The sequence below is a fragment of the Delphinapterus leucas genome, chromosome 4 (genome assembly GCF_059928025.1).
Source record: "Delphinapterus leucas isolate spDelLeu-1000000601 "Yukka" chromosome 4, BTC_Dleu_Yukka2, whole genome shotgun sequence".
In the NCBI taxonomy this organism is placed as follows: Eukaryota; Metazoa; Chordata; class Mammalia; order Artiodactyla; family Monodontidae; genus Delphinapterus; species Delphinapterus leucas.
In genome coordinates this window covers 71,913,471-71,936,211 of record NC_143132.1, presented here as the reverse complement: position 1 = coordinate 71,936,211, position 22,741 = coordinate 71,913,471, and the positions used below count along the sequence as shown (strand labels likewise).

At 44.0% G+C, this 22,741-nt stretch overlaps 2 protein-coding genes across 2 annotated transcripts in view; one reads left to right on the top strand and one right to left on the bottom strand.

The window, feature by feature from the left end:
• The window catches only part of PCYT1A (phosphate cytidylyltransferase 1A, choline), a 50,395-nt gene extending 43,203 nt beyond the window's left edge, over positions 1 to 7,192 (top strand). Inside the window, exon 9 of the mRNA XM_089910024.1 lies at positions 1,306 to 7,192. Within this exon, the coding sequence (XP_089766150.1) occupies positions 1,306 to 1,317 (12 nt within the window). The 3' untranslated portion in view covers positions 1,318 to 7,192. The remainder of the gene's footprint in view (positions 1 to 1,305) is intronic.
• Positions 3,782 to 20,525, bottom strand: SLC51A (solute carrier family 51 member A). Its single transcript, XM_089909903.1, has 9 exons — positions 20,488 to 20,525; positions 19,770 to 19,939; positions 8,645 to 8,799; positions 7,788 to 7,864; positions 7,219 to 7,377; positions 6,559 to 6,670; positions 6,125 to 6,271; positions 4,491 to 4,596; positions 3,782 to 3,939 (listed from the first exon to the last, which is right to left on the bottom strand). Exons 1-9 carry the CDS (start codon positions 20,523 to 20,525, stop codon positions 3,782 to 3,784), a joined length of 1,122 nt encoding a protein of 373 aa, XP_089766029.1.
• Positions 20,526 to 22,741: the final 2,216 nt, after the last annotated feature.

Sequence of the window (22,741 nt, the reverse complement as noted above, 5' to 3'; positions counted from 1 at the left end):
ACAAGAGTGTGGTAGGTTCCCTCCCTCTCACTCTGCCTGGTTCCACCTCCCCTGGTATGTTGCCCAGGGGATTCACTGCTTAAATTTCACGTCAGAGAATGCTGAAGCTTAACACTTGCTGTTGAGCATAAGCTCTTTTTAAACCTAGCATCCTACAGTACATGACCTAGCAGATCATCATCTATCATAATCCTGTAGCTGGGTTCAGGGTGAAAAATTGCTTATGTCCAGGCACCATCCCATCACTCATAAATACCCCTTGTGGGGGTGGAGTTTTAGTGTTTTCAGCTAAGAAAACCACATCTTATCTTTCCTTGCCCCTCTGCTAGGGCTGTGAGCATCTCATAGTCCCCTCCCTAAACACCTTCTGTTAAAACTTGCTCTTCTGCCTGAGGGTCGGTGGCTAGAATCACTGCCTGCCTGCACAGCAGGACTACCTAGGTCCTCAGATCATCCAGAGAGGCAGAGCACAGCAGAGTAGAGGGACAAAGAGGGGGAAACCTCTTGTCCTGATGGCCTATGAAAATTACATTTCTAACTCTTTTCATGAAGTGCTATTTTTACTATCAAATCTGGTTTACACAAGCTTTGGCTTGGAATCCTTTTTTTGGAACAGTTGAAGTTAATGTCTTCCTATACTACTCAGCTTGATATGATCAAGCTGATATGATCACATATTTTAACTTGCTGCTTCAGTCTTGCCTCTTTGGAAATTCTGCCCATTTCTGTCAATAGAAAAGCAGTGAAATCACCACTGAAGCCCACTTACGTGTTCTCTCAAAGTACACATGTTATCCAAGTGTATTTGGAAAATGAGGTGCCCAGAGTGTAATTTTCCTCCCTGCAGTCACTCTTCTCACGTGTATTGTCTGGATCCCAAGTTTTTGGTCCTCCTCCTCCGCTCTGTAAATGGGCTGCTTTTGGCATATCCTGTCCTTGGAATATGACCTCTAGGCTGACAAGCTCCATGAGACTGCTAGCACCAGCATGTGCACGTGTTCTTGGAAAACTCTCACCCCTTTTGGTGAACCTCTGTGGCCTCAGTCTCCTAACACTAGTATATCTTCAAATAATTTTGACTGAAAGCAAAGAATTTTATGGCGTGGCATGCTAGATACTTTGGGATAAATGTGATCCTACATGCCGGACAAGGGTGGGTGGGTGGAAGAAGCTATTGGGATGATGCATTGTTTGATCATCTGTGCCTAATTAAATGAAGTTAGAGGTTCGCATTCCACAACCATGCATGTGATCTGTAAATCTTTATTATTGTTAATATTAACTTCTAACGTTAATTTTAATTAGCTGTTTCCCTGAATCCCACACACAAAGCTGTCAGCCTGAATAGATCAAATGTGGCAGAAATGGGCCTTAAAAGTTGCTTGGCTTCCAGTGGTTAAGAATCCACCTGCCAATGCAGGGGACACAGGTTCGAACCCTGGTCCAGGAAGATCACACATGCTGCAGAGCAACTAAGCCCATGCACCACAGCTACTGAGCCTGTGCTCTAGAGCCTGCGAACCACAACTACTGAGCCCACGCGCCACAACTACTGAAACCCGCGTGCTCTAGGGCCCGCGTGCCGCAACTACTGAGCCCACGTGCCACAGCTACTGAAGCCCGCACGCCTAGAGCCTGTGCTCTGCAACAAGAGAAGCCACCTCAATGAGAAACCCACGCACCACAACGAAGAGTAGCCCCTGCTCGCCGCAACTATTGAAAGCCCACGCACAGCAGCAAAGACCCAACGCAGCCAAAAAAAAAAGTTGGTTGGCCTCAGAGCCTCTCGCTGTAAGATAGAGGGAGAATGGAGACAGAAGCCCTGTAGCCAGTGCTGAGGAGGTGCCATTTCAGCAGTTACCTTGAGATGAGCTGGCAAAAAGTTTGCTTTTTTCATACACTACACTCAGTAGCACTGAAGGATAGAGGTTGAAATTGTAGAGGAATAAAAATGGATCATTTGTACTGCTGCAGCTGCTTCTGATAGCTAGAGCCAAAGACCATTATCTTGCTGAGGCTTGGGTAAGAAGGTTGGGGATGCAAGGAGGTTGAAAACCTTGAATGAGAGAAAAAATTTGAGGGAGGTCAAGAGAGCTTTTGACCTTTTCTGATCACTGATAACTTCCTAGGCAGCACCTGAGTTACATTTTTCTTACTTTTGACCACACAGCTGTCCAGGCAGTCTTTGAATATTCCCTCCACAATGGTTCTTCACAGTGATTTTTATTCTGTTTCTTGATGTATGGGTAGCTTTTGTTTTTCTGGAGCTCATTGCCTTTTTAATGCTGTTCCAGACCCTATATCTAAAATCTTTCCAAATCAAGTATATTTCACTGCTTTTGTTTAATTTCCTGAAAGCCATAGCTTTTACATTTTCTGTCAGCACAAACTATCACCAGAAGTTGAATCAGTACAGGTAGGAAAAGAGCTCCCTTAACAATGTTTTTAACTAATGGTATTTTTTTTAACCTTACCAATATAAGTGTTTTTAAAGTTATATTTTTCAAGGTCATGCAATGATTGTTCTTGTTTTCTCTCACAGAATAGATTGTCATGGGATAAAGAATGGTCCCTAGCTATTATTTTTCCAAGTAAGTAGAACATGTTCTTGGGATTATACTATTAAATGTTAATTTTCTTTAAAACAAAGGAGAAAGATACTCTGCCAAAGTTTAATGTTAGTATTCAGATTGGGGGAGAGAACAAAAGTACTTGGTTTAACATTAGGATGACTCCAGTTGTGGTTTTTTTAGCTTCCAAGTGGGCTTTCCCACCCTTCTTAGGGAGGCACTGACTGCTTTGAACACAGAGACTTGATTGGTTGAGTTGTTTTATATTGAGGATCCTGAACAGAAAGAGTCTTGGAAAAAAATTCTGGCCTTGGCATGAATGTTGGCCCCATCACCAGTGCCGGTGTCCACAAGGACGTTTTCCTCAATTGGCGTTCAGTATATTGTTTTCCTGTCTGAGTGTTATTAAATTGTTCGGTTATTTTGGCTTTTGTCATTAGCCAAATAAAGGAAAAGTGATTTTATGTAATGTTTCATTTTCTGTGTTTTTGACCTTGTATACATGTGTATGATATGTTTTATGTATTTGGGGCTTTTACCTGTACTATCGATTCCTTTGCTTTTGCATCCTAATTTGGGGGTTTTACCTATATGATCATTTCCTTTGCTTTTGCATCTTAATTTGTCTCTCCATAACAACTCCATGACCATATTATCGGGATTCCTTTTGCTGCTTGGTACAGAAGACTAAAAAAACCATTGTCCCACAAAGGGAGGCTGATCCAGATCTCCCAGGTCTAATGTCATCAGTGCCCTACTGACACATCTGTAAGGGAAAGAACACCTTTCATCTGTTCTTCAGAAGCCTGGTTTCTTCGAGAGTTTGGGCTCATACTGTTTTGCCTGGCTGAGTTCTATTCCTGTTATTATACCAGTAAAACTATCACATACTCTTCCCCCTTTCATTTGCTTTGGGAAACCTCAGAGTAACCTTTTAATATACAAGCTTTGTGGGCTAATAGTGGCACACACAGAGGCAGTGTGCCCAGTTGTAGAACATCAAACTCCGTCCTGTTTATTATAAAACTTAAAATACCTTCCTCAGGCAAGATCCAAAACAATTTCATCCTATTGCATAGTTCACATTCGTCTCTACAGTCAAGTGTATACCATTAGCCAGCTTGCTCTGACAATGGAATCCATCCCCATTTGGTCAAAGCTGAGGAACAGTAAAGAAATCTTGTGCCCATCTAATGAGTGCAGTGTCTCTTTCATTGTCCAAGCAATCCACCTCCAGCTTTGAGGTTCAAATCCAGGTTTGGAGAAGAGAAAGGTTCATATCCAACCTTGTCGTCTTTCCTTCGGTAGTATATTCGTGTGAGCACGGTTATCAGAAAAGTCTCCAGGATGAGGAGGTGGCAGTTCATCACTGCAGCATGGGGCAAAATATAATGTAGGTTATACTAACTTATAGAGGTGGTATACCACTAGCAGCCTTGGCATATGAGTTGAACAACACTTTCTCCAATTTGTCCTCAAACCAGGACCTAGAGATATTAAGTTGTCACAAGTAACATAGCAGGTTAATAGTAGAGCCAGAACCAGAACTTGGCCTCTACCTCCTGCAATTTGAGGCTAGCACTAAACATTTCTTTTGCATGTTTCATCAGCATGACTTCTGCTTCCTAACCACACCCATTGCTCTTCCTGGAGCTGAGGGTTGAACCCATGGCTTCCTGGGTTGGCCATCAGGGCTGGCCTCAAGCTGTGGGATTGCAGCTCTCCTCTGTGTGATCAGAGAGGTCATAGTCTGCTTAGAGCTTCTGCTAGATTTCTTGCAGGTTCCTTTCTCAGTATTCTGAGCAGAACATTCTGAGTATTCTGAGATTGGCTGGCCCAACTTCAGTTCTAAGTTCCTCTCCTCCCTGACCTCCCCCTCTTGCCCATCCTGGAATAGAATAGGAGCTCCTACGTGCTCACCTTGAGACCTGATTTTAGAAGAAAAGGGAGGCGAACAAGCAATCTGCCCACCGTTGGCCAAGACTGAGAAGATGGATGGCTGCAGGGCAGTCAGAATAAGGAGAACCTGAAGAAGAGAAAAGAGAAGTGAGGGTAGGGGCTCAGCATCCCCGGCACTGAGGCCGGCTGGCCCACTGCTGTGTTTGAGATGTGTCTTGTACTTGCCCTCTCTGAGTACACTTTTCTGAAGCACAGCCTCTTCAGGGCAGACTTGGCTTTTCTAGGCTTCCCCACAATAATCATGGGCAGGCTCGGCAATCACAGGGCTTTTACCTGCTAGCCTGACCCTGAGTGCTTCTGGGGCCCAGATCCTTTCTGTGCCCCTTCAGTCCCTTACTCCATTTTAGGCTCTTCTGTCCTCTGTCTTCCTCTGGACCCTCCAATTCTACCTACTATGTGCCTGTAAGCGGCACCTGCTTAGATCAAATGAGAATTTATGTGGAATCACTCTGTTGACTGTAAAGGAGTCATTGTGCCTTGGGAATAGGAGAAGGGCCCAGCAAGGAGACAGAAAGAATGAAGTGAGAAGGGAAACAATACTGGGCTAGAAGTCACTGCATTTGGTGGAAAGGTTATCTCTGGGCTTAGAGAATGGAAAGTGTAAAAAGTAAACAAACGTGAGTTTTAGAGAATTGTCAGAAAAGATGTGAAGATGAAGAGGCAGTGTGATAAGAAGAGATGTGGGTCTGGGAGTAGACAGATCTAGGTTTAAATTCCAGTCCCATCCCTTATGAGCCTTTGAACAAGCCCCATAACATCTCAGTTTCCTCATTTGTAAAACAGAAATAATAATGACTCTGAGGATTATAGTGAATTTAAATGTAATTAATGTATGAAAAGTGCCTAGTATGTGGTATAGACACTTCATAGTTGTAGCTGTGATAATGCTGATGTTTCTGGTGGTGATGAATTGCAGGTTTTTAGAAGTAATGGGTAGTAAAGAAAAGAAAAAAGCAAAGGTAAAAGAAATTAAGGTTTGATAATACATGTGTTATGGGTTGCATTGTGTCCCGCAAAAAGATACATTGAAGTCCTAACCCTTAGTAGCTCAGAATGTGACCTTATTTGGAAAAAGCATCATTGTTTTGGTAACTAATTAGACATAATTAGTTAAGATGCGGTCATACTGGAGTAGGGTGGGTCCTTCCTTATTCCAATATGACTGATGTCCTTATAAGAAAAGAGACACAAGACACAGACATATGAGGGGAGAACGCCATGTGACATGCCAGGGATGCCAAGGATTGCTGCAAACCATCGGAAGCCAGGAATAGTCAAGGACGGGTTCTCCCCCACAGTTTTCAGAGGGAACACGGGCCGCTGACATCTGGCCTCCAGAACTGTGAGACAACACATTTCTGTTGCTTTATATCACACCCAGTTTGTGATATTTTGCTACAGCAACGCTTGGAAACTATTAAAGCACAGGAAAGCAAAAACTGGGAAAGGGCAGGGATTCTTTTCCAAATCTCATCGGAAACCTAAGGCTTAAGAAGATTCCCGGACCCACTTTTATCCCTTATTAGTCTCAGCTCCTAACCCCTATTATTTGTGGCTCATTATTAACCATCTTTTCTCTCCCAGGGTATAGTTACCTGGAACAGAACAAATTTGGCTCCTATGTTCTGCTCGCCCAGGTGCAGCTTGGCTTGACGAAAAAGGATGCCCAGGGTCCACAGAGCTAACAGGGTGGACACACCAAGGAAAACGTTGATCCATAGAGCTGTGCTCTTCTCTGAAATCTGGTGGCAGGCCAGAAAGTAGTCAATGAGGAAGCAAGCCCTTTTCTCCTTTTATTTCCCCTCTCCCATGGTGGAAAAGGTAAAAAAGCCCCAAAGCCTTGGCCCCTTCCCATTTCTTCTCTCCCCATCAGAGTCCCTGAGCCTCTACTTTTCCACAGCCACCCTGTCCCTGGGGCTACCCCATTCCTGGGGCCCTGAATTAGGGGATATTGGCTCCAGCTATTCCTTCTAGAGCTCACAGGTATTTAATGAATCTTGGCCTCTGCTGCCCCTTACTCCTGACTTACATCTGCTGGGTCATAGATGCCATCAGGGAGGAGAAACAGGCCCACCAGGCTCAGTGTTATCTTGAAGAAGGCATACTGGAAGGGGCCCAACATCAGCAGCTGAAGCTTTTTCCTGAAGTGGGAAGAGGGTTAGGACCATGGACCCACAAACCGCCCACCCCAAGAAGACCTTCCAGCTCCCTCACCGGGCTCCGCCATCATAGACATCAACATGGTCAAATGGATGGGGACTTCGGAAGAAGCCAGAATGTTGAGAGAGTTGGGAACCCTCCTTCTTGCATCCCACTCACCCTCAGACCAGAATGCTGCCTTTGAGTAAGAACTGAGTGTTGACCCCAACCTCATTAACCGAAATAGACGGAAGGGGAAAGTAAATAGTCCAAAATCCATTTGCTCTGTGTGGTAAAGTTTGTAGGGGACAGTGAGCTTAAGTGATGAGAACTTTGGAGTTCTCCTTCCTCTGCTCCCCTCACCCCTGCGTGGGTGCCCAGTGTGTGGACCCTGGCTGCGGGATGCCCACCCTTTCATCACTGGGTTTGTTCCATAAAAGCCTAATTCCATGAGGCTTGAAGCAGGGCTGAGAGAGCCAGCAGAGGCTCTTGGGAGAGTGCAGGAAGAGGCTAACCTGTTCTTCCAGGCGGCCTCTCCCTCCCACCTTACCTGGTGAGCATGAGTTGTGGGCAGCAGGGGCAGCAGCAGCAGCAGGGGCCTGTGTGGATCATCACTGGGGTGTTCTTCAGTGTCCTTACTACTGCCTCCTTCCCACCAAAGCCTTCCACCATGACCTGCATCAGCAGGTAAAAGCACATCGCATAAAACCTGGAGTTGGGGGAGAGGTGGGCCTGAGAGTACACAGAAGGGGAGGTGGCAGCAGCTAATAGGACAGCCCTTCCTGCCAAAGAAAAACAGACTGCAAAGGGGCCAGGGAGAGGTGGGGCTTCCTGAGGGGATCAGGTAGGGGCTAGGCGTTTTGAGTGTGTGACCCAAGAGGAAGTGAGAGAGAGGACAGGGTGGGAAGAGGGCAATATCAGGCTGTGGGAATGAAATGGTGCCTGAGGATGAACTGGAAGTTCAAGGGCTCTATTTATGATCCGTTGGTTTGCACGGATTTATGGAAGGGATAGGGGATAAAAGAAGACAAGGACTCTGGAGTCCTGGGGTTGAGGGGAGCAGAGTGGGGGACACCAGAAGGATATCCAGTTCAGCTGGGGGCAGGGCAGGACACTCACGAGGTTATGGCCATTTCCACGAGCATGAGGGCACGAGGGATCCAGAGACCAAAGCAGCAGAACACAGACACTATCTGCTTGGAGAAGAGCAAGGAGCTGGTTAGGGCAAGGAAGGGGGCTTCGTGCCCACCGTTTACAGCAAGGGCTCAAGGAAGCAAAACCTAAACATTCGAGGCACCATTACTTCAGAGTGACCAGCTGGAAAAATAACTAGTTAAAGTGACCTTGAGTCAGGGGGCTCTTTTGAAGACTATCTCAACTTATATCACTGGGGTAAGGGTAGGTCAGTTCATCTTTAAGATGTTATTAGAGGATCTGATGTCTTGAGATGACCCAGGCAGATGTCATCTGGCAGGAAAGGACTTCAAGGGCTTTGTTCTTCCCCCCAAACAGACAGAGCTCACCACATGGAAAGAGAAGTCCCATTTTATGACCTGGGAACATGCCAAAGACCTATCTAATAGCTGTGGGAGCGGGTTAAAAAGACCTATGACATAAGCGTAGAGTGAGCATGACCCCATGGGAAAAGGTTCTTTTCCTCCTACCCTCTGAGGAACAGGGAGTTGGTGTGTCCAGGAAGGAGGCTTGCAATGTTGTAGCAGGGGAGTAGCGAGTGAGGCTGCTGATGGGCTGAGAGGGTTCTTCAGCTGTTTCTGTGGCTCTAAGATATTTCAAACGCTCCATCCCACTGCCTGTTGACCTTCCAGGCATGGGGTCTTGACTGCAGATACCAGACTAAAACCCTTACCCTAAGGTGGTAGAGGAAGGCAACTTGAATTGTTGAGTTTAAAGGAATCCTCAAGATGGACCCTGCCTCCCCTCCAGTCCCTCCCAAAAGGCAGCTACAGGGCCCTCACCGTGGGTGCAGAGCTGCTCCAGAGCAGAGTCTTCCTCTTGATGGGGCAGTAAGTGTTCTTGTATAGGTAGACAGCATCCTCCAGGAAGATGGCGACTGAGCCCAGGGCAAGCAAGGTCATGATGACTGTGAGAGAAATTTCCACAGGGCCCGATGCTAGAGTTGAAAGAGAGGGCAGACTCCAGTGAGCTGAAGATCAGGACTGAGGAGCAGAAGATGTGGGCTTCCTCATGTGGCTCTAAATTGCTTTACCATATCTAAAATGACCTGGCCTAGGCCCCCTCATGCAGAAGATGGGCTATTTCTTAGATCTAGAGTATCCAACATGTGACTAAGAAATAGTCATTCTTCTGCATTCATGAGAGACTAGACCAGATAATTCTAGGTATGGTAAGGCTTATCTGAACCAGGATATAGACACCAAACAAGTTTGTACATAATTAGCAAAAATTCTAAATTAGGAGGTCAACAGGGTTTATTCAGTTTTCTATTTCAGTGTCAGGTGTTTTGCTAGCAGAACAGGGACTAATTAATATTATAATTAAAGCAGAATATAACTCTTGATTTACTTTAGAGCTGTTTAAATTTGATTTCAAAAATTATGTCACAAAACTGGGACATAGGAAGGGACTTTAACAAAAGAAATGGGTATGAGTAAAGACTCCAAGGACATATGACCCACGTTGGCCTCACACTTAGTCTTACATTAAATGTGGCCCAGTAGCTCTCTTTAGTGTTTATTGAAGTCATTTGAGGAGTTGTTAAAAAGTAGCTGTCCAGGCCCTATCCACATAGATGCTGTTTCAACAGATCTGGAACAGATCTGGGATGGACCCAGTAATCCACATTTTAAACAAGCTCGCCTGATAATGGTCAGAGGATAACAAACAATTTTTCAACAAACCAGTGAAGCTCCTCTGGCCTCACCATTGCTAACAGGAAAATATTAATAGAGTCACAATATTTGTTTCTGAACATTTTCTAACCAATGCAACAATTAGTTTTAAACAAAGGGTTCTGTGTCCTCAGTGACTAAGCCTGGACCCTCATTTATCCAAGTCTCTTCCCTGGTTGGCAGACTCCTTCCTTTCAGCCACTTAACTGGCTAGATGACAGATGAAGTGGGGGAAGACTGCCAGAGTCCAAGCCACTGTCTTATTACATTGGGAGTAAAGTATGAGGAAGGCATTGGCTGGTCTGCCCTATGTTTTGGTGACTGGGGGCAGCTCAGGCAGAGGTATTAATGCTGACACCAAAACAGGGAGGAAGGAGACCATACCACAGTAAAGACTTGAGTTGTCATCTGGGTCAGTCATACCTGGTGGCACCACAAGGAGCAACCAGGACAAAGGTGAATTTGTCAAAAAATATGTTGATCCTGGTTGTTCTTATTTCAGGGCACACATTTTTCTCTCTGTTTCTGTTTACTTTAGCCAAGAGGCCCTTTACCTCTGACCACAGTTAGGTCTGTGATCAATCCAGAGGACCTGCCATGGGGAAGGTGGCCCTTGGATTCCAGGTCCCAAGTTGTACTTCTGAAGTCAGTAGTAAGCTTTTCCTTTCTATTACAGGCCTCAAAAGACAGGACTGTGCTATTTTTCTTCCCTCCTCCCCATTCCTGCCTCCACCCCACCTCCACTTAATTAGGATACAGCCCTCTGGGTGACCAAATTACTGGCTTGGCATTGCTGTTGCTGTTTAACTCTGTTGCCTCTTTCTCAATTACCTCTACAGATATTGCTCCAGTAGGCTCTGCAAATTTTAAACATTAAGAAAACAAAACAAAACAAACAAAAGCCAAAAAACACCTGGTTGCAGTCCTTTATTAAAAAGAGACTTTACCTTCCTTCCTTAAAACTTTAAAAACATAAACATCATGGGGTGGGGCTGACACAATTTTACCCTTATACAATAAAAATGTGGATTTAAAACAATTATGATTGTTTTATCATGAGATACACATAAAGCCTTCCATATATCAAAATAATTCCAGATAGATTAAAGAGATAAACCTTTAAAAATCAAACAGGGAAAATTGAGAGAAGGAAAAGAAAAGAGAGAATTGTATCTGCATCAAGACTTTGGAGAGGGAAGACCTACCTAAGCTTAGGTGTAATCCAAGAAATCACAATGAGAACGATGGTCAAATTTGACATAAAGAGTTTAAACTTCTGAATGTTAAAAAAATATATAGGCAGCAAACAGACTGGGGGAAAGCATGTTTAATAAATGTGTACACAAGTTTAAAATTTTTATTACATGAAGAAAATAACAAAAACAGAAGGCTCTTGCAAATGGGAAAATGATACTAACACAGTTCAGCAAGTGGGAAAATAGTCAACCTGCCTAGCAGCCAGAGAAGGCAAAATAACAGTAATATATTATTTTTTGTTTTATTTAAAGATAATGTTTCTAATATTATTAATAGCCCTACATTTTAAAAAACGTAAATGTCCAACAATACTGAAATTATTATGTAAACTACTCAATAGAATATTATGCAGGTGTGAAAAATTTGTGCATACCATAAAAAATATTTGCAAAGACTATGTACTAATATTTTAAAAAATGTGTTAACACTGTTTTAAAAAACAGAAAAACTTATTAACAGATCTACACATTTATGGTCATCAGATTTATGACAAAGGCTTCACTACAATTCAGGGGGAAAGGATAATTTTTGAGAAAGTGCTGGGTTAATTGCATCTCGTTTAATATGCAAAGTGATAAAAAAGAACACTGACCCCTCCCTCACATCATACAAAAATACCTAAATGTGAAAGTTAAAACAATAAAGTTTTTTTTGTGGTACGCGGGCCTCTCACTGCCGTGGCCTCTCCCGTTGCGGAGCACAGGCTCCGGACGCGCAGGCTCAGCGGCCATGGCTCATAGGCCCAGCCGCTCCACAGCATGTGGGATCTTCCTGGACCGGGGTACGAACCCGTGTCCCCTGCCTTGGCAGGCGGACTCTCAACCACTGCGCCACCAGGGAAGCCCAACGATAAAGTTTTTAGAAGAAAACAGAGAAGTATACCTTAATGACTTTGAGATAGGCAAAGAGCCTTTTAAAATAGGACACAAAAGCACTAATCATAAAGAAAAAATATTGATAAACTGGACTTCCTTAAAATTAAGAATTTCCATTTGACAAAGAAAACCATTAAGACAATGAAAGGGCATGCTCAGACCGAGAGAAGATATTTGCAATACAAATACCCAACAAAAGACTCGTATCCATAATATATAAAGAATTCCTATCAGAAAGAAAAAGAACACAATTTTTAAAAGTGAAAAAGACCTAAACAGTAACGTTTCTAAAGAAGATATCCAAATGTTCAAGAAGCATAAAAAGGTGCTAAATATTAATAGTCACTGGGGAAATACAAATGTGAGGTGCCATTATATACCCACCAAAAGGGCTAGAATTGCTTTTAATTTTAATCATCCTTTGACCGATGATTCTAAGTGCTGGTGAGGAGGAGGAACAATTGGAACTCTCACACATTGCTATTGGGAGTGGTGCCACCACTTTAGAAAACAGTTTGGTAGTATCTATTAAAGCTTAACATACACCTACCCTGCGACACAAGAATTCCACTCATGGAAACATATTTAATAGAAATGAGTGCCTTAATCACCAAAAGAATGTTCAGAGCATCATTGTTCATGATGGCCAAAACTGGAAAAAGTCCACATGTTCTTCAACAAGAATACAGATATGGGCTTCCCTGGTGGTGCAGTGGTTAAGAATCTGTCTGCCAAATCAGGGCACACGGGTTTGATCCCTGGTCCAGGAAGATCCCACATTGCCGCGGAGCAACTAAGCCCGTGCGCCACAACTACTGAGCCTGCGCTGTAGAGCCCGCAAGCCACAACTACTGAAGCCCGCACGCCTAGAGCCTGCGCACCGCAACGAAGAGTAGCCCCCGCTCACCGCAACTAGAGAAAGCCCGCGCGCAGCAACGAAGACCCAGTGCAGCCAAAAATAATAAAAATAAAAATCATTGCCCTTTACTGTATGTAATTTATGACTAAAACAAACAAATCTTTATGTGAACAAAGCAGAATGCAAAATTAGCAAAGGGAATTTCCCTGGCAGTCCAGTGGTTAGGACCTGGTACTTTCACTGCCAGCGGCCTGGGTTCAGTCCCTGGTAGGGGAACTAAGATCCTGCAAGCTGCGTGGTGTGGCCAATAAATAAATAAAAATAAAAAATAAAAATAAGTAGCGTGGTAAAATTATAACCATGTTTAAAGGATTTGGGGAGAGAAAGGTAGAAAAGAGTTGATGGAGAGAGTGGGGCCCTAATATCTTTATCATATAAAATGGAAAGTGAAGAAGTACTGTCCATAGTTGGCAGAATAAGAAATAAAATATAGGTATAGTATATACAGCTATACAGATAACCAACTAAAAATATTGACATAACTATGTGGAAAGAGTGGAAGAAGTTTGGTGCTAAGTGAATTAAACTTTCATGTATTATAGAGGCAGCTACAGATAATGTCCAAAATTGATACCACAGGAAATAATGGTAATTTGAAGGTAACTAATCATCAGCTAAAAAAGGAGGACTTCCCTGGCGGTCCAGTGGTTAAGACTCTGTGCTTCCACTGCAGAGGGTGTGGGTTTGATCCCTGGTCAGGGAATTAAGATCCTGCATGCCGCGTGGCATGGCCAAAAAAAAAAAAGAAATGAGAATAAATAGGGCAGGGGATAGTTGATTTTCTTTAGTAGCCTTTTTGTACTATTTAAATTTTTAACACATGTTAATGTGTTACTTTGATAAAATAAAAACATTAAAAAATCATTGCCTAGAAAAAAGCCTAGAAATTAATTAACGATGCTGTCTTTGAGTGATGATACTGTGGGTGGCTTTTGTCCTCTTTCTTTTCCAATTACTCTATAGTGAATACGTATCTTATAACAAAAAGTTTTTTTTAAAACACATACTTTGCCAAACAGAATGACGTGAAAAAAATCATATGATGTCATGCTTATAAAAACAGGACATAAAATTGTAGTATAGTATGATTTCCACTAGTGTTAAATAAAAGCATAGAAAACAGAACTCACGCTATGACATTTGCAGTGCTGGTCTTGAGTGGTGGGACCATACATTACTGTTCCTCTTTTCACTTTTCTCTATTTTCGTACTGACTTCATTGAATTATTTTTACAATAGAAATGTTTAGTTAAAAAAAATACAGATAAAATATAGAGTCCAGATAGGCAGAAACCAAAATTAATTCAGTAGATTTCTAAAAACCAACATCCATTGTTGGGAAGGGGCATACCGCTGCAGGCTTCTCCTTGTGGGATTCCCCCACCCCCTACTTGACTCTTGTCCTCATCAGCTCACTGAGAGCTGAGAGTGGAAACAGCCCTTCCAGAAGCCAGCAAGTGGTCACTGTCCTTGACTGTTCCCCCTCCTTGAAAATCTCCCTCCCCTTGACCCCCAGAACCACAGTTCTCCTGATTCCTCTCCTGGTCTCTGACCCTAGGTCTCCTCTACTGATTCCTCATTCTCTCCCGCACCCTGCGTTCTCCAAACTCAATCGCTCCCTTTCGCCTCTTCTGTTTATTGAGGTTTAGGATTTCCCTACCACTCCTCAGCCTCCCAACAACCACCTGAGCTGTTTCCACCTCCAGAACCTTTCGGTACTTGGCTTCTGTCTGTTCATCTTTCCTCCCTGAGCTCCCTGTGGCGGGCTCCTTCCTATCACTGAGCTCTCTGCTCAAACCCCCCTCCTCAGCCAGCCTCCCTTGAGCGTCCAGTATGGTGTTACCTCCTCTCCCCCAAGCTGCCCCCAACAGTTAGGTTATTTACATATTTATTTACTTGTTTGTTGTCTATCCCCATCAGAGTGATGGTAGTATAAACTCTGTGAAGGCAGGGATTTTGTCAGGCTTGTTTTCTGTTCTATCTCCAAGTGCATGGAACAGTAACTGTGACTATTTGTTGAATGAAAGAAATGACCCCATGAGAATTCTTATTGTCATCTCCATTTTATAGGTTTTTTTCAGGAAACTAGGCTTAGGGAGTTGAGCACCTCACCCATGGTCACACAGCCTGGAAGTGATGGAGCTGGGATTTAAACCCAGGGGTTCCTGACCCTAAGTCCATTCTCTTCACCATTACACATGCTGACTCTTAGTGTGTGTTCACATAGCTATGGAAGGAAATGTGGAGCGATATAAACGATCAAATGCAGCCCTAAGGTTGCTTAAGTTGATGAAGGTGGAGGTGAGGCATATTCCAACTGTTCAATATGGAAGTGCTTTTGCAGTTTCTTGTATCTGCTGGCTTTGGTGCTCATACTTGCAGCATCTACTGGCTCTTGTATCCACTTCCATAGCACAAAAGTATGAGAGAGAGAACTTCCTTAGCATACATAGCCCGACACCACTACTCTACTTCAAATTCATCTATCTTCTTGGAAGATTGTCCTCTATCTTTTTTTTTCCTGCATCTTAATAAATATTATGGAACAAAAGTATCCAGTGGCACAAGGATCTTTGGAAACACTTTAAACAAGGTTAAACATGTTTCTTTCCTGTGGAATATACCAAGTTTTAAATCTGATTTATATTGTTAATTTCCAAAAGGAGGTTACAGAATATAGATTTTGCAAAACCTATTTTTCTACAGGCTCTGTTTTCATGGAGCACTCCTTAGGATTAGTATTCCAAAGAACACGTTTTGGGAAATGCTTGTCTAACTCACCTGTTTGAATACAATTATACCTTTAGCAACTAGCAAATTTCCCACTGTATCTGTAACAGTGAAGATTACTTTTTTAAATAATGAAAACAATATAAGAACATTAAAATTTTGAAAAAAGAGTATCACCATAATCCTAGCTAGTTCCTAACCAAAAATTATTTTCATTTTTGCATAATGTATTTCCATGGAAGTTAAGAGCATAGGCTCTGAATTCAAAGTAAAATTCCATTTACTCCTTGCTCTATAATCTTGGGCAGGTTGTTTATCCTCCAATTAAACCTCTTAGCATGGAATGTAGTATTTGCTCAGTAAAAACTAGCTTTAAAAAAGCATCCTGTTATATGTATAACTGATTCACTTTGTTATAAAGTGAATGTTAACAAAGTGAAGTTTGTTACTAACACACCATTGTAAAGCAATTATACTCCAATAAAGATGTTAAAAAAAAAAAAAGCATCCTGGTTAAAGTTCATACATATTGTATTACTGCAATCATACTGTAAAATTTTGCATTCTGTTTTTTTCATCTAACATTTCATCACAGCCTGTCAAAAATTATTTTTATAATTATTTTTAAAATTATAAAGATTTAAAAAATAAATATAGTAATAGAGCAAATATTAATATATCCATAATCCATTTTAAAGAATGTTATGATATTGCCAACTTTGCTTCAAAAGTTATTCTTAGAAAAATAAAACATTACAGATGTACTTGAAGGCCCCTGTATATATACCTCCTGGATCCTTTTCACTTCCCTACCTCACCTCCCAGGGCTAACTACTATTCTGAAGTTGAGGTGTATCTTTTCCTGTATGTTTTAATTTTTTACAATATATGTACATACTCAACATATTATATTGCTTTGCACTATAAAAAATCTATATAAATGGTATTATCCTGTGAAATGCTTTTCCACTCAACATTGCTTTCATGGTTGTTATTATTTTCATTGTGACAAACAAATGCTACCATAAGCATTCTTAAATGTGTCTCCTTGGCATGTACAGGAGAGTTCCTCTATTCAAACACTTAGAATTAGAATTGCTGGGTTGTAGGAGATGAGAATTTTCAGTGTTAACGGTATCTAATTGCTCTTCAAAGTGGTTATACCAATTTGTACTCCCACCAGCAGTCTATGAGAGTTCACAGTTCACCTTAAATTCACCATCACTTGGGATTATCAGACTTTCAATTTTCATCTTTGAGAGAGTAGTGAAATGTTATTTCATTGTTTAACTTGAGGTTCCCTAATTCCTAACAAAACAGGTAATCTTTTTGTACCTTTATTGGCCATTTGGGTTTCCTCTTCTAGTATGAATTGTATGATCATCTATTCTATCTAATTTTTATTGGGTAATTTTTCTTATACTGACTAATCATCCTTTGTTGGTTATAAGGCTTGAAAATATCTTCTCCCAGTCTTTGGTTTGGCTTTTAACATTGTTTATAGTGTTTTTAGTTGTACAGAATTTTGTTTGCTTTATGTAGTCAATCTTTAAGATCATTTGTACTTTCTTGTGTTTTATTTTAGAAATTATTCTCTACTTCCAACTGTAAGGATATCTTTCCATATTTTCTTTTGTAAAAATGTTTGCATTTACATTTAGGTACTTAATCTATCTGGATTAAAGCTATATTGGAGTTATTTTCATGTTTATTTACTTGCCATAGGGACAGGCAATTGTCCAGCATCACTCCTCAAAGAGTCCATCCTGTCCCACTGATGTGTATACCATCCTTTCATATTGCAAGTCCCCAAGTGGCCATGGGTCTATTTCTAGACTCTCTATTTTATTTCATTTTTCTGCTTGTCAGGCCCCTTGTGAAACAGGAGGGAAGGGGGAAGGACACAACCTCTAAAAACCATAGCTCTTGAGGATGTGACGTAAACTGGTTAGAAACAACCAGGTCCAAGATAGTGGAAGATTCAACTTCCAGTGCACCTTGAGCCTCATTATACACAGATTGTAATATATTAGCATATGCTAAATGGCACACCAAAGGTGCTATGACAGTTTGGAGGCCAACCATAAAAGGACAAAAAATGAGCGGTGCCCCAATTCCTGGAAATCTCTGCCCCTTCCCCAAAATAGTTGGAATAATCCTCCCACTAGTTAGCCTATGAAATTACCCAGCTCACAAAAACTAATCACCCCATATTTCAGGGCCTCTCGCCTTCTGAGATGTGTCACACTCTGTCTATGGAGTGTGTAGCTCTGTAAATAAATCTACTTCTTACCTATCACTTTGCCTTTCACTGAATTTCTTCTGTGCAGAAGCATAAAGAACCTGGGCTTCAGTAAGTCCTGAGACCAGGCATGTGATTTCAATGAAAAGACAGTGGGGAACTTCCCTGGAGGTCCAGTGGTTAAGAGTCCTCTCTTCCACTGCAGGGTGCATGGGTTTGACCTCTGGTCGAGAAACTAAGATGTGACATGCCGCTCAGTGCGGCCAAAAATAAATACATTTTTTTTTAAAGGAAAAAAAAAAAAGACAGTGGGTTCAAGTCCCAATCTGAGTTGTGTGGTTGCAGTTATTACATTATTGCTTTAATTACTCTAGTCTTGATATATAACCCTTAATATCTGGTAGGGCACATACCTTCCTTACTCTTTATCAAAATTGTCTTGGCTTTTCTTGGTCCTTGACTCCCACAAATAAATGTTTGGATCAGTCCATTAAAAAAATAATTGTGTAGGGATTATAATTGCAATCATATCACAGGCATTTCAAAAACAGGTTATTGAAAGTTTCAATAGTTCTTCCAGAATAGTTCTTTCCTAAATGGCATTTAATTTAAGGAATAACAGAGTTTATAAATGAAGGAGGAAGGGGTTTCACCACATCCTCCAATGGGCACCTCTTCCTGACTCTCCTAGTTCTGTCAGTGTCATCACCACTGTCCAGATTCTCGGAGTCATCATTAGAGTTTCTTTTTCCTTCACTTACCTTGTCTAAATATTTACCAGATTGCCTGCTCTTTCTTTGGATTGCCTGTATTTTCCAATCTTCCCTTCCTTTCCCTGACACTGATCTGGCTCAGGTCTTGCCCTTCCTGCTGGGCTGGGGCAATAACCTCCAATTTATACCCCTGATTCTCAAGGCTCTTCTTCCCCAAAGTCTATCTTGATTGCTGATTAATGATCCTGAAACACTATCCAAGCCCCTCCCAATCTCAGAGCCCTTGTCCGCTCCTTCTGTCTGCGGGATAAAGTACAACTCCTCTGCCTGACACTCATCAGGCCCCACCTTACCTGCCCAGCCCTCTCAATTGTCCCCTGCTTCCCCACCTGTAACCTTGACTCTTGCCAGATCCAGCTCCTCAGTGTCTGGAGAACCTGCCTGCACCTTCTAGCTCCACCCCAACCCCAGCCGTGCCCACCACCGGCTCTCCACTTTCCAACTGCTACCCACTCCAACAGTTCCACTTGGGGACAAGGCAGCTCTCCAGACTACCAGGCTCAGAATGGTCTCCCTGCTTTGAACATCCTTGGTGCTTCTATTTGCACATTTTGTAGCAAAGCAATGTGAGATCCATTTTCATTGTGTAAGGAAGGATTTCCCAATCTCAGCACTATTGACACATTGGCCCAGATAATTCCTTGTCCTGGGGACTTTCCTTTGTTTCCAGGGCAACATCCCTGACCTCTATCCACTAGATGCCGGTAGCACCCTCTAGCTGTGGCAACTGAAACTGCCTCCAGACATTGTCAAAAGTCTCCAGTGGGACAAAATTGCCTCTGGTTGACAATACTGGTGTGTTGTCACGCAGTAGGGAAACCAAATAAAATGTGGGTGGGAGCCACATTTGCTTTTCCAGATGCTAGGGTCATTTGATTGTCCTGTTTTACGTGTCCAAGGAATAAACAGAGTCCCATCATCTGGCCTTTTCACTTTCAAAAGCAATTCAGTAATAGGATCTAGTTGGCCAACACTGTCAGAATACTTTTACAGGTTCACCTAAATTTTCAGAACGTTATTCATAATAACCATCCCACTAGAATTGTACAGACCCTCTCCTGAGGAGGATGTTGCGCACACCTCAAGGGCATTCTGTGGGGCTTTGGGCACCAGCTTGAGTCCCTGGGTGGCCCTGGGGTCTGAAAAATGCTCCAGACCACTGTCCCCAATTTGAGCTGGGGAGGCCCAACATGCAGCTTTGTCTGTGGGCCATGTTTTCGCGCCTCTCTTTTGGCCTTTTGTCTCCTTTAGGAGTTGTTCTTCTCCCAGGTTTTTACCATGACAGACAGACACTGGGCCAGTCATCCTCCCAGGCCCTCCAGGCTGGCTAGCTCAGGACCACCTCTCCTCAGCTCCTCTCAGCTTTTCTGACTTCCCCCGGGATGTTCAGTTTTTCCCTCCTTTCAGTTCCCTCTACAGAGGGTCCCTGACTCACCTCTCAGAAGTTGGGCTGCTGTGGGAGGGTGAGAGAAGCAGGCAGAGGGAATGCTGTAATGGGTTTTCAGTACCTCCAGAAGATCTGCCGTGTACCTGGAGAGACACCAGCGTGTGTTCAGAATATGGGGACCTGGGGACGGGGAGGGTAGCAGAAGGGACACCAGCAACCTGACATTCCCTCAAATACTCCTGGGTTCAGGGAGCTTGTCCATCTCCCCTCAAGGCCCTGACTCTTAGAGGGAATGGAGAATTGGCCTGGGTCACTGTGTAAGGCAGGCTGCCACCTAGGCCATGGGTAGGTCTGGCTGCAGTGCTCAAAAAGCCCATAGTCCATTTTCTCCACTTCCGTTGGGGCAGAAGCCCAGAGGTTGGCTAGGGAGAAACAGCAGGGTCCCAGAGAAAGAGTGGACCCTTAGTACCAGGAATGGATCTCCAGCTGGTCAGGGCTCTGTGCATGCCCCCCATTGCCCCCACCTCTGGGATCTTTCTCTCCCTGGTTGGTGGCAAAAGCCAAGGCTCTGAAGGGTCATACACTCGCCCTACCCCACAGTGTCCCTGAGGACCTTGTGGGATGGCCAGACCATTATTAGTCCTGGGTCATTCTGTGTGCTGGGAGCCAAAGGGCCCTGAGAGGGAGGTAGGGACAGGTCAGAGTGAGAGGGGCCCCTGCTGCTTAGCAACCGGCTCCTGGCTCGGGGCTTGCCCCCCTCACTCACCTGGGATCAAGCTTTATCTGAGTCCTGTCTGGCTCCATTGTCTCCTTTTTCTCTCCGGCTTTCCTTCCCGGCAGGCACTGAGGACCCAGGAGGGACAGGCAGGCGTGGGCCCCGGGGAAGGTGGCTCCTGCCGGCTCTGCTGCCTGCGGGACTGGGCTGTGGGTAGGTGGAGTGGCTGGGTCTTCCCCTCTGGCTCTCTCCCTTCTCAGGCCTCCGTGCCCACAAGCTCCTATCTCAGAGTTCACCGCAGAGGAATTTGATCCCCTCGGCTGGCTGGTTGAGTTCCCTGGTTCCTACTCCTCCCTGTCGGTAGGTGTGGCCCCTCCTTCCTCCCTCCCACAAATGCCTCTGGCCGCCCCTTGCCCCCAGCCCGCCCTCACCCTCCATCCCTCCTAAGGAGCCTTTTAGAGACAAAATCCTTGGTCCTCCCGGCAAAACCCCCTGGTCAGCAACCCCCTCTCCCTCAGAATCTGGCTGGAACGCTGGCTCTGTCCCCCTGAAGATGGAAGTCAGGGCTGAGGCCTTGACTGTGTTGGTGCTGTTGGCTTGGAGTGTGGAAGGGAGGGCTAGCCGGGAAGTCCAGACAAGGCCCAGGTGGGCTTCCCAAAGCCCAGCCCACAGCATCCTGATGACAGGCTCATCCAGCCAAACAGCGCCCCCCCCCCAACCCCCGAAGATGCAGCAAATGGGGAGTGGGGGAGGGTGTATTTAAGAGGCAGAGTTACTGAGTGAGATTTCTGGGCATTTTGACAGATTCTGAAAAACCGCCAAATTGTATGCTTCTGAACTATTTTATTGATTGGTGATTTCTCTTCTCTCTCCAAGTAGATTTAAACCTATTTAAGGCCAAGCATAGTACCCCTAAGTTCCCAGCACAGGACCTCACACATACTAAGTGCTCCTTAGAATTGGTTGCATGAATGATAAAATAATAAAATCATAGCAACAGTAGCTAATGTATATTGAGCATTCATGCACCAGGTGCTGTAGGAATTGCTGCATGTTCCTTATCTCATTTAAACCTTACAATTACTCTTATGAGGTAAATGCTATCTTTATTCCCATGTTACAGATAATGAAACTGAGGCTCAGAGGCGTTATGACACCAGGTTGGATAGAAAGACATGGAGGTGTGGAGAGAAGCAGAAGGGACATGGGTCAGGGGCTGTGTTGAGGCTCAGATGAAGTTTTCGATAGTAAAAAAAAGAAAGAGAGAAGAAAAAAGGCCCATGAGAGGGTCAAGAGAATCAGTTCTGGGAAGGTAGAGAAATCCCCCTGCTCTGGGCTGGTAAGTAAATACAATCAGAGGAAGAAGTTACTGATGTGGCACCAAGAAGACTCCCTACTCCTGTCCCACAGCACCTCAAAATATCTCCTGAGTTTCAAGAAAAGCCCTCTCCCTCTTTTACCCTTCTCCTAAAGTACAGTTCTCTGGACAGGACAATGTAGTGATCCAGGAGTCTCAGGGGCCAGTTACCTCCTAAGGTAGAGGTAAGGGCACAACACATAAGACAAGGGCACTAACCTCCGGAGGGTCAGTCGCCTGGGCCCCACCCTAGCAAGGCGCAGGCTGACTCAACTTCCTCAACCATTTCCACAGGAGTGTTCCATCCTCCCTGGGTCATTCATCTCTAGCCCGGTGAGAGGCCTTGAGCTTAACTGCCCAGAGCCCTGAACTTTAGACTTCCCTATAGGAGAACACAGTGTGCTGAGGATGTTCTCTGAAACTTCTTTGGGATACAAATGGGGGGTCGGGGGTGGTGGAGGCAGGAGAGGAGGTTTGAAGAGCAGGAGGGAGTTGGAAAGGGAAGGCTGCTGGGCTGACGCTCATGTTTCCGCAGCCGGGCAGCAGGCGCTGGGAGGCCCAGGGGAGACTGGCTAATCCTCAGGATGGATGATGATGGAAGGTAGAATGGCAGGGGGTTGGTGAGAGGGAGGGCTTTAGTGCTGATGTGGTACTTCTGTCCGAACCAAAGTCCCTATCTTCTACACAGTGGGACCCATGGATTAGTTAAGGCCGAGCCATTCGTAGCTAAGGCGTATCAGGAAGGTGACCTGGACCAGCCAATCACGTTCTTCTCTTGCTAATTTAGGGCTGCTAGCTGTCAAACACTGATTTTTAGAATCAAGAGAAACAAATTCTTTGGATTTCCCTGGTCGTCCAGTGGTTAAGGCTCCGCGCTCCCAGTGCAGGGGCCCAGGTTCGAACTAGATCCCGCGTGCAGCAACAAAAATCCTGCGTGCTGCAACTAAG

Coding starts and splice junctions, on each gene's coding strand:
- SLC51A (XM_089909903.1), bottom strand. CDS start 20,525: ATGGAGCCAGACAGGACTCAGATAAAGCTTGATCCCAG. Junction 7,378..7,787: donor GTGGAAATGGCCATAACCTC/GTGAGTGTCCTG, acceptor CCCCAACTCCAG/GTTTTATGCGATGTGCTTTT. Junction 6,671..7,218: donor CCACAACTCATGCTCACCAG/GTAAGGTGGGAG, acceptor TTCCCACTTCAG/GAAAAAGCTTCAGCTGCTGA.